The following is a 12,509-nucleotide window of genomic DNA, read 5'->3' as shown; positions in this document are numbered from 1 at the left end:
ATAAACACATATTTCATTATATTACAATAAATAAAACATAATTGAACACATTTTATAATTGCACAGTTTTATATAATGATAGTCAACATAAAATCGACTAAGCCAAAATGCATATTTTCACAAATAACCAAATTGTCAGAGATCTAGCAGAACATTGTTTTAAGATTTTAGTTGTACTGCAATATTATTTTTTATAGTTTGGATAATTTTGTATTTAATAAAAGCCTCCCAAATTTAAAAGCATTTGTTGTAAAATTTTTAAAAAATATTCAAAATATTTCTAATCTTAATCTTTATAATATATAAAAAGTTACGTTGTGAAAATTTTATCAGTGCAAAGCTATTTCTATTTTTTGTAACATAAACAAAAATTTATTTTAAAAAATTGGTAAAAATTGCATATTTTTAAAAATTAATATAGACATAGTGTGACATACTCTAAACGAACAAATTTCCCGATAGAATAGTCTAGAAAAAATGGCTTTAATATCTCCAAAATCATGTTTTTTTTCTCCTCTCTTTTTTGCCTTAATTCTCCTTTCCTGCTCTTTGTTCAGGCAAAAGAAAAATGCAAAGCTTTTTTTAATAAGTTTTTAATTGGGATGGGATATTTATAATAAATTAATATAAGGGTATAAATATAATTATTTCGATTGTTTAAATTTAAATATAAAATTCATATAAATTGTATAAATATCTTCACATTCGAGAATCCAAGAATTATATATAAAAATTCATAAATTAGCTAAGCATGTCTATAACATTTTGGTAAAATCGATTTGCAAAACGGACATCTAATGATCTCAAAAATCCCACTTGTACCGACAAATATAAATTTCTTAAAGAATTATATTAATGTTCAAAAATCATGAATTAGTAAAACTAAAACATAATAATATATATGCTATGATGAAGATGGTTTGTGATTTATATTTATAATGATTATTGAATTAATTTTTGACTGTTATAGATCAAAATAGCTCTTTAAAATTTTAAGGTTACTATATTTCCTGCATAACATCAACTAAAAACAAATATTTTTATTGGAATTTAAGATAATAAAACACTACATAATTTTCACGTAACAAGTCAATATCGTACACCTCCACATTCCTCCCGTTATGGTGTTTGAAGACCTTGTCTATCATGCATTGATATGTTGCCTCCGCATTCCTCGGGTCAAAAGGGCATCACGTTGTATTAGTACAGGCCCTCGACAGTGATGATAGCCAGTTTCTTGCAGTCATCTCGATGTATTTTAATATGTTGATTGTTAGAGAAGGCATTAAGGAAACTAATGATTGAGTATCCCACTGTAGAGTCGACCAAGGTATCTATATTGGTTAATGGGTAATCATCTTAGGGGCATGCTAGGCAAAGTCTACTTGCTGATGCAAAGTTGGATGAGCTCCAAGATATGATGCCAAAGGGAAGTCATTGGGGATCTACAATGAGCCCTAAATCATCATGAGTGAATAGGTGAGCAAGCTGAGGTAGCCGCGGGATTGAATTATGGTAGGCGTTGGTAGGGTAAGTCAGGGTGGTCACTTTGAGGGATGAGTGGCTAATAGTGGAATTAGGGCATTTTGCAAACGCTGAGTTGTTGACTTGACAGTGACTTTCTGACTCTCTTCATGGGGAGCAAATTTTCTAGAGACCTAGCTGAGTGACGCCTATTGATCTAGTTAGGAGAATCCTCTTGTAGACCCTAGGCGAGTGTCACCCCCTTTTAGACCGCTTGGGTGAGCTCGTATAGGCTCCCCTTGAAGGGAAAGTTCTCTTGTCATGACCTGATGGACACATGCGAATATACAGTATGTATGATACAACAAATGTGCTAAACGCTCAAATTTAAATTTTGAGAATCTTATGTTGAATGAAAATAACATACATATAAACTTTGTTGTATTAAGGAGCATGTAATCACCTTGAAAAACTTGTAATTATGTTCAAATCTCACAAGTTTCTTCTCTTAAAGTTAAATCCACCCATTGATAATGATGCTTCCAAGCGTGCTACTCTACCTTTAGGGTAGAGTTATGATTCTTATATTTCAATTATGATCCTCTTCCTTATTCGGATTGGAGTTGATGAGACTTGTATTTCATGAATGATGCCCAAACAATAAACTTTAAATGTTTCACCACAAATATTATCCTCATGAATGAACATACGATCATAAAACAAGTAAAGGTATTTGGTTTTACATTGTGTTATACTTTAAATGTCTTTTATAAAAAAAAATCATTACAAAAAATATGAACACTCAAAGCTCTCTAATCATAACTCAAAGTTTAACTCTTGATCTCAAACCTTTATTAAAAAGCGTTTAGAGTTGACAAAGGTTAAAAAATAAAATAAAATCAATTAAATACCTCAATGATTATTGTACTGACAAAACATTTTAAGTAGAGGGGAAATTACTTTCTAAATGCTCCCAAATTTTAAGGTTAATCATTTGGTATTTGAACTTATATTGAAATTCAAAAATCTAACATTTACGAAAGTATAAAAATATTCAAGTGAAATCTAGCCTTTATAATTTAAAGCATAATTTATGTATCTTTTACAACTATTTATTGAGGGTAATAAATTTGAAAACAACCTTAGCTCAAGTATGGCTAATGTCATATATAATGTATCATTACAATTCATTCACAAATAATATCTTGCTAGTAAAAATATGACATATACTCTCTAATCAGTAGTTTTATTGACAGATGACATGATAAATAAATAGTTATGATCGAAGTCCTTTGTTTGGGTGTTTTTGTTACAAAATTATATCATTATTATGATCACCGCTAGAGCTCAAAGTTTTTCCAATGACTAGAAACTCTTGAGTAATAATTTATAGGGTGTACTTGATAGGGCACAAAACTCTCTGTTAACTAAAATTGACTGAGTTTACTTTGATTGAATCAACTAATAGTTGTCGACAAGATCCTTCGTGGAAGTTTAGTTGATCACCTCGTCTGGTTAAGTACGCTATTACGATAACTTGGGATGACTGGACCATACAATTTTGATAGGAAACACTTGCAGGCACAATAATTTTCCTTGCTGAATTTCAATTTCAGCCCTTTCAAAAATAGATTAGAGAATAATTTAGGAGAAATAATAAGAAAGAAAGCTTTTTTTGTTGGTAAAAGATGAAAGAAAAAGAACAAGATACAATGGATCCTCAATTGGAGAGGAGAATCTGTCGTTCCCAATCTCTAGCCGCTGGCTACAGCCCAAGCAAACGCTAGGAACTCTCTAAAATTATGCAAATATTCAGATAACCCTAAACTTGAACAATCTTATATATTTAAAGCATACAAATAAGATCCCAATTACTAAATAGCCGCCCCCTAAATCAAATCATGCCTAAAACAAGCCTCCTCTTCAAGCAATGGGCCTCACAAAATCAGGTGTTGGTGGCTGGCTTGGCCATCTAGAGTAAATCAGCCCTAGGGCTGGTTTAGCTGCCCTCCTTGGGCAGGTTCCAGTCTTTACATCTATGCCTATTGTATACCTCTCATCACATCTGAAACATAGCCATTTCACCATCTTCTCATGTAAGATCTGACGGTAAAGTATGTCTCTACCCTATAGATCCACCCATATGCATCATCTCTCTCAAAAATAGGCATATTCAGTTTCCTCACACTTATATCTCCTCCGTCACTTTTGCTTCCTTCATAGTTTCCACTCCCGAAGGGGGTGGTTCCCCTCAATTGTGCCAGTCATCCCTTCTCCACTCGCACCTAAAGCTTTCATCACTAGCCCACTTTTTCCCTTTAAATTCAACACCTCTCGATCATTTTCAGGCCCTCTCCTTTCAAATTCAATACCTCTTCGATCATAATCAAACCCTCATCTTTCAAATTTTGCCCCTCTACTTTCAAGTTTAGCACCCCTCCACTTATGCCCAACCCCTTCACACCTCTCCACATACCCTCTACCCGACTCCTCCCTAGGAATAGGCCCTAGGGGAGGTATTTTTTTTGCTTCCTCCAAATCACCACCTCCTGATCTTCCTTTCATCTTATTGGATTAGGATTTTCCCCACTTCCATAATTATCGGCAGCTTCCCTCCCCTCCAACGGCGATATTTTAGTTTGGCCCTCGAGCAATTTCTTCAACATCTCCTCTATGATGGAAAATTTTGAGTCGTTCTTCTCATGGATGACTGAGATTTCACTTTTTAAATCAGAAATTTGAATTTGGAGATATGAAATTTTAGATTTCATTTGTCTAATCTTCCCTTCCAATACTTCCACCTTTCTTCCCGCCTTAGGTCCTCAAATCTTTTTAGACTAAAAAATACAGATTTTCACCCCAAAAACAGCAAAAAACAATGGTTTGAAGGAGAAAAACTGCTACATGAATCAATCTAAACAGTCCCAAAACTGCCCTAGATGCCGCTCTTATATCAATTTGATAGAAAACGCTTATAGGCAGAAGAATTCCCTTTAATAAATTTGAATTTCTGCCCTTGCAAAAACAGATTAGAGAATAATTTGGGAGAAATAATTAGAAAGAAATCTTTTTATTGATAAAAGATGAAAGAAAACAAACAAGACACAATGGATCCTCAATTGCAGAGGAGGGTCCGTCTCTCCCAATCTCTAGCCGGGGGTTAGAGCCTCAACAAACCCTAGGAACACTCTAAAATTCAGCAAATATCCAGATAACCCTAAACCTAAATAATCTCATCTATTGAAAGCAAAAAAATACAAATATGATCCCAATTACTAAACATCCCCTCCCTAAATCAAATCATGCCTAAAACAACCCTTCCTCTTCAAGAAATTGGGCTCCACAAGATCCGCCGCCCCTCTTTAATTCAATCATGCCTAAATTCCTTCCTTTCTCTTGAAGCAATGTGCCCCACAAGGGGGCCGGCGGCTGGCTTGGCCATCTAGAGTAAACCAGCGCTAGGGCTGGTTTAGCCGGCCCTCCATCTGCTGGTTTCGATCTAACAATTTTTTATCAGGTTCATCTTTATTCCCCACACCATCTTCTTCAAGTGTAATGTTATAGATTTGAAATCCTATACCAAGCTATTGCTACTATATGCTAAGCATGTGGCTTCTAATGAATATCATTAATTAAAAGTTATCTCTTGTCACCAAGAGAGAATTATTCAGAGGGGCTTGCACTTGTAGGAAAGCTAGAATGAGATCATAAAGTCCTCATGAAATGTTTGGATAGAATCTTATCTTCATTTTAATTTATCTTTAAAAAATTTAACCAAGAAAATATCTAAATTCTCACGGCAGAGCGAAGGCACATCTTTTGGATCTCACAATTCTGGATATCTTTTCAATGTTCCTCATTTATACCTTCAGTCCTCAACTTGTAGATCTCTCAATGAACTTCTTGGAAGAATCTCTTAGGTAGCATAACAGGAAAACTGTTTTATCAGAAAAGTTGAGCTTGGCTTTGACTTCATATAGCCGTGAACTATTTGCTTTCTTAGAAGCTTTGAAATTAGTCATTTGTTCGGCAATCTTGGCCTTAGTGCTGACTTTAAGACCAATCAATGCCTTCTTTAGTAAATGTTACGGCTACAAGCAAGTACTCTTTGAACCGATTCACAAGGATTGGCATCCATAATCCTTCTTCAGGCGACCTTGCTGCCAAGTCAATTTCTTCAGAATCCTCTCTACGTTTAATGCAGGTTGAGTATTCCTAATCAGCTGTGAATTTGATAATTGATTCCGGTTCACTAACATCACCCGTAACTGCGCAGACAGCTTTGCCAGTGACCTTCAGAGTTGGCTCCTCAGCCCTCATGACTTGTTCCTTTTCCTGCCGAGTGATTATTTATTTATTTTGAAAATATTGCCGAGTGATTATTGGAAGCTTATTTTATCCTACCATTGAAGTTGCTACCTATTTTTGGAGAGCATCAACCTCGGCAATTGATATGGACAATTAGTCTGTTGATCTTCAATACAAAACAAGACTCAGAGGTGTTAAAATTGTTTCTTTTCATTGCCTCTAGAGGAGTGTTAACCTTTCACTTGCAGCAGCACTCTGCCCAGAAGATTTTCAGAAGTCGTAACAGAGCACTCTTTCTGAAGACAACCTCTGACTCCCCAGGGGGACTTCATAGCAACTGCCTCCTTAGCCCCGGAGGTTTTCTCAATAACCTTGCTTGGTCACCACCTTTTGCTTCTCACTATTTTGGTCTTGACCTTCTTCAGTAAAGCCATCTTTGCAGATGAACATGCCTCAATGGCAATTCCAGCCCCATGCATCACCATTCACCACCTTTGAATTTGCTATAAGCTCTTCAGATCAAGGTTTAAAATTACACAATGGGTATTGAGTTATTTTTAGTTCATGAGGCGAGGTGTAAGTCTCAAAATTCAAAAAATTTGTAAAATGAAAATAAAAATTAAAAGTGATTTTTATATAGTATCCAAATAATATATTAAATGATGATATATTAACTTTCTATTGAACTATGAAGTAACAAATTGACATACGTATGAAATAAAAAATTGCATAAGATGTAAAGTGATAAGTAATAAGTGATAAATTATATGAAATATAATTAAAATCCAAATATTACAAGAGTAAAATAAGATAATATATAAGACTTGTATAAAAGTATTATATAACATCAAGTTCAACTTCAAATGCCTTCTTTTCCGATTCAGCACTCAACTTCATTTAATTCCTAAAGAAATCTAAAATAGTTGACAACAACTTATAAATCATTTGCACTATTATCATTGAGGGGGTTTTTATTTGAGTCATTTTCATAATAAATTGGTCTCTCCTCTACCTCATCATTAGGAGTTAAATGCCTCCCAATCTTTTTTTTTTTTACATTTATTTCAGTTATCATTCTCTTTCTTAAATATTTGTCATTAACATAAAGATGAGAGTAATACTCCAAATTTTTTATAGCAGGTGGTGGTGGTGTGCGGGTTTCAAGTGATCCCCGACAACCACTACGATGGTTGTGGCTATGGCGGAGGTGGTGGGCTTTAGGTTAAGACAATCTAGAGGAAGATGTTGTAGCTCGTGGGTGCATGAAGTCGTGATTTGTTCGGATTAGGTATGTTTTAATAAAAAAATATAAATAGGGTGAAGCATATGCCTCACAGCAGCAAGGCAAGGCACTCATAATAAAAGCTTGTGGCGTAATCTTCTAGGTATTTTTCACCGGAATTGCACTGAGAGGATCTTGATATTGCGCAATTTTAAACAATGCTTCAGATACAGCAAAGTTGGTGAGAGCCTGAGAGGATCAAAATTCCTCTACTTGCAAAAACACAAAGTCATAACAAAACAACTACAAATGAAAAAACAATGGTCAGAGGGAAAGCAATGCAAAAACACAAAGTGATAACATAACAATTACAAATCAATAAACAATGATCAGAGAACAAGCAATGCAAAATTCTTATTGTAAGAATAAATCCACAGATTATAGGCATTGACTGCTCTGTCTGCCAATTGTCAAAGATCCAAACACATTTTTAGATTGAGTGATTGAGATCTTGGTAATATAACTCATGCCAAATTGGGTTCACTAGATTCCTTATGTTATTCTTGGTCTCTTACAAGGAAGACGAGAATCAAATAATTGATGTTCACTCATGTTCATGTAGGTCCGTTTGATCAAATCATTAGAACTTAAATTGGGTTCAAGTTGGAAAATAAGAACAAACTCATGAGCCTTCGAGCTTGAATTAATCTAAGCCCTCAATTTGTCCAAAGCTATAAATCGTCAAGTTATTCAAGAAATGGACCCTACTCAACCCTTAGTACTTGGCTGCTGAGCTTGCTTAAAAAGTCATCTACTTGTGAAAGCTGCCCATTCATGTAACTTGCCTACTTATTCATAGTACTTGTTGCCGATTAAAGTATCATACAAGTAGAACTTATCAATTGTACTCACCATCATTCTGAAACTTACCTGATGTTCCTGCCTATAATAGCTAATAATTAGACTTGCTCTTTGTGTAGATAGTTATACAAAGTTAACTTACATTTTTAGTAAAAGCTCAAAATAATTTCCCGATTATTAATAAATGTTCAATTTAGTCATAGACTTTCATGATGACCCAATTTAGCCCCCGACTATTAGAAAATATCTTAATTTGATCCTATGGCCAAAAGTAATAGTTATAGTCAATCCCAATAGTTAAATATGAGGACATTTTGGATATTATGGTGTATATGAGATTATATTATTTTTTAATATTTTTCTTATTTGTTAAATTAAAATAAATACAAAAACATATAATGGATGTTAACTAAATAATTTTTGTATTTATTTTAATATGATAAATGACAAAATATATAAAAATAATATAATTTCACATATACTATAATATCCAAAATGTCCTCACATTTAACTATTACATTTAACTTTAACCCTTAGTTTTAGGTTTGTGACACCAAATTTAAATATTTTATAATAATCAGTAGATTAAATTGGTGCATATTAAAGTTTGAGATTACATTAGGCATTTATTAATTGCCGGGTGACTATTTTTTACTTTTACTCTATTTTTTTGTAATTTTGTTCAAGTACTATCAACTTTGTCCCCCAAATATAAATAAGGGGTCCTTGATTGAATGTGGACATGATGTAATATTGTGCTTTTGGCAAAATTATCCCCTTAAAATCTCTATATTATCTTACTGATTTTCTCTTATCGATGTCACTCTAAATTCAATTGTCTCACCCTTTCTCCATCTAGGGGGTTACTTGGGTCCACCTTAAACCTATAGTAATTAAAAGAAGTTTTGAACCCTAATCTCATTCTTTTCTTTCTATTCTTTGCGGTTCAATTTGTATCCATAATAGAGTCCTGGTACTTTTAATTTCATTTTTTGGGGGTGTAACATATAAATGGTTGAGCATTGCATTCAGAGATTGACGGTGACTGCATTATTAAACTAGTTTATTGGTTAGGAATTTCTTCTTTCTGTTGGCATGTAGACATATTTGCTCGTTTCCATTAATCCTTGTTTGCAGGATAAGCATTGAAATCTATGTGAATACATTTATGTGCTCTCATTTTAAGGCTTGTGTTGTTGCAGAGGCTACCACAAAGAGCAAGCTGGCTTGTCTGAATGAGAAGCTTGATGTTTTGGAACGTCGACTGGAGGTACTTGAAGTTCAAGTCAGCACTGCCTCAGCCAATCCCTCTGTTTTCACGTAGTAATTTGTTTGTTGGAAGTTAGGTACGTCCTCAAGGCTTATCATTCTAATGCATTTAGGTTATTGCCATTTGGTGCTTTATGCTTATTGTCTTTTGATGTGAATATATTGCTGTTGTATTGAACATGTCTTTAATGCCTGACCTCAGACAAAATTTATATGGCCCTTATGCACATTGTAAACTATAAAGCTGGAGAAAGGGGGCATGAAGGTTTTTTGTTTTACAGTCAGACAATGTGATACATGTCATTTTTAAGATAAGTGGTAAATGTTGAATTTTCAATTTTTTCAAACCAGTGCTTCACAAAGTTGGAAAGCCTGCTAAGGAAGATGTATCCACTATTTGGGAGTTTGTTAATTTATTTACAGTACTAATTTGTCTTGAAATGATTAAAAATAATTTGAATCGAAATATGTTTTTTTATAGAAAGGGATATATTTGATGATCATCTTCGTAGTGCTGACAATTAATCGTCAATTTTAAGTGTTTGGAAGTACCTTTAGTATGTTTTGTTTTTATTTTCAGGCATATTATACTAATGGAATAACATAAATCAATGTGATGATAGTCTATTTTTTAAACTCAAACTCGCTTCATATGAACTATAAAAGAATTTAGTTCATGTGAAGTCGGTTATAATAAAATAAAGAGTTAATCAAAACTCAATTCAATATGTCCATTGGAAATTTGTTCAATTCGGCTGCAGTGTGATCAATTATTGAAATGAAGAGTCAATTTTCATTTATAGGGGTGACTTTGATTAGATAATAAGAGACCATACGAGTAGTACATGCATTCTTAGCAACTCTTTAGAGCGACTTCATTAGAGTAGAAAACCAACTATATGAAAACTGTTGCTTTTAATTTCGACATTTTATGTGCCACTTGGAAGGCAACCAAGTAGGTAATCAAAGCATCAAATAAAATCCTTTAGGTTTGCATATGTGAATGTTGAAGAGTGAACACAAATTTTAAGAAACTTTTTTTGTTTTGAGAGAGTAAAGAGAAAGAAGAAAGGAAAAATAAAGGGCAATGCAGAAAAATGAGTTTTGTCCTAACAAGTCACATCAACATCAACATCAAGCCTTTATCCCACTACATGGGGTCGACTACATGAATCCTTTTTCTCCATTGTGTCCTATGAAAAGTCAAATTCTCGTTTAAATCTAATAAAGAAAGGTCATTCCTAATATTTTCTGACCAAGTCTTTTTATGTCTACCCCTACTTTTCTTAATATAAGTCAAATCTGATACCTCTACTCTCCTAACCGGGTCATCGGAAGGCCTTTTATGTGACCAAACCATCTAAGGCGACTCTCTCTAATCTTATCTTCTACTGGAGCTACTCCAACCTTTTCACGTATATGCTCATTTCGTATCCTATCTCTAAGGGTAAAGCCACTCATCCACCTGAGCATCCTCATCTCTGCCACACTTAACTTAGTATTATGCTTCTCTTTTAATGGCCAACATTCGGCACCAGAATGCATTGCAGGCCTCACTACCATCTTATAGAATTTTCCCTTAAGTTTGAGGGGTACATATCTTGGATCACATAACAAGCCCGATGCATTCCTTCACTTCAACCATCCAACTTGAATTCTGTTGATAATATCCTCATCTATTTCACCATTACTCTGAACAATTGATCCAAGATATCTAAAACGTGTACTCTTATTAATGACTTGATTGCCCAAAGTCACAATCCCCTCACTAGGTCTATTACTGCTAAAATTACACTCCATATATTTCGTTTTAGATCTACTCAAGCAAAAACCTTTAGACTCTAAGGTTGACCTCCATAATTCAAGTTTACCTTCAACTCCCTCTCTAGCCTTATTAACAAGAAGAATATCATCAGCAAAAAGCATACACCAAGGTACATCCTCTTGCAAATGTCTAGTGAGAACATCCATGACTAAAGCAAAAAGATATGGGCTTAAGGCTGATACTTGATGTAACCCAACCGAAATAGGGAAATACTTGATCAATCCATCTTGTGTTTGAACACAAGTAATAGCTCATGCATACATATCTTTAATGATTTGAATATAAGCATTATTGACTCCTTTCTTTTCAAGAACTCTCCATAGCACTTCTCTTGGAACTTTATCATATGCTTTTTCTAAATCAATAAATATCATATGTAGATCCTCCTCATTTTATCTATATTTCTCCATCAAACCTCTTAATAGATGTATGGCTTCCATAGTCGACCTACCTGGCATGAATCCAAATTGATTTTGAGAAACATTAGTATCACGCCGCAACCTATGCTCCATAACTCACTCCCATATTTTTAAAGTATGACACATAATTCGCACAATCTTGTGCATCACCTTTATTCTTAAAAATAGGAATTAACACACTCATTCTCCACTCATCTACCATCTTTTTAGTCTTCAAAATAGTATTAAAAAATTTCGTAAACCATGAAATTCCTTCATCTCCTAAGCATTTCCACACCTCTATTAGAATATCATCAGGTCCAACAGCTTTTTCACCCTTCATTTTGTCCTAACAAGTAATTACATAATATCTTTAACATTGGTACTCCTAACACCTAGGATGTGCTTATTTATAAGTGAAAATGATGCTTATAGAGGAACTTCTATGATGGATGATGATGTAAGACCCTGCGAAAATCGTAGCATAATCTTCAAAAAATGAGTGTGGCACATGTCATTTAGAATGATGACGTGCAATATGTCGAGGGTCCCTTTGGTTATTCCTGCTAGGAGACAGTTACTCACAGGATGGTGATCAGTTATAGAATAAGGCCAACAAAGAGATTGATGGAATCTTTTAGCGCGAAAGCACTGCTTAGAGCAATATATCATGAATATGGGTGTGGATATTTATGGAGGCATCTAAAGAGCAAGACTATTGTGGAAGTAAAAAAGGGTCAGAATCGTTGGACAAGGGAAGCTAATTGGATGTTGAAGTGCTAGCAAATTTAAGTTCGATACCAGTTTGAATTGGCCAATCGGACTTATTAGATTAGATGGAAGGAGTTTTAGTTGGCCGATTAAACTCGGTTGAATGGAGTGGAACTACCGAGAACTGACTTGGCCTAGTGTTGTATGTTCGTTGGGCTGGAATTAATATTTACGTAGCATTGATATATTTGCTGATTTAAATGTTGTCATATTTTCCTTTAATTGAATGCAGAAAATTAGGCACACATTGTCATCTCATTTTAAATTTTATAAATATATATTCAAAATGAGACTTGAAATAGTCAAATTTTAGAGATTCATTGCGATTAATCCTAATTATGTAAAGATATGTGATCCTAAGTTAATTTAGGAAGGTGCAAAAAAATGTTTA

General features: G+C 34.1%; 1 protein-coding gene across 2 annotated transcripts in view; it reads left to right on the top strand.

Moving 5' to 3' along the window:
- Window positions 1-9,482, top strand: part of LOC110112163 (protein BRICK 1) — a 28,683-nt gene extending 19,201 nt beyond the window's left edge. Inside the window, exons 2-3 of one of the 2 annotated variants that reach the window (XM_028700412.1) lie at window positions 9,058-9,201; window positions 9,327-9,482. In XM_028700412.1, the coding sequence (XP_028556245.1) occupies window positions 9,058-9,179 (122 nt within the window). In that variant the 3' untranslated portion in view covers window positions 9,180-9,201; window positions 9,327-9,482. Of the gene's footprint in view, window positions 1-9,057 lie in introns of both variants that reach the window. The other variant, XM_020844273.2, reaches the window with a different exon arrangement.
- The last annotated feature ends 3,027 nt before the right edge of the window (window positions 9,483-12,509 follow it).

Source organism: Dendrobium catenatum, unplaced genomic scaffold (assembly GCF_001605985.2).
Source record: "Dendrobium catenatum unplaced genomic scaffold, ASM160598v2 fragScaff_scaffold_1519, whole genome shotgun sequence".
In the NCBI taxonomy this organism is placed as follows: Eukaryota; Viridiplantae; Streptophyta; class Magnoliopsida; order Asparagales; family Orchidaceae; genus Dendrobium; species Dendrobium catenatum.
The sequence above is the reverse complement of the archived record's forward strand: the minus strand, read 5'-3'. Positions and strand labels throughout refer to the sequence as shown.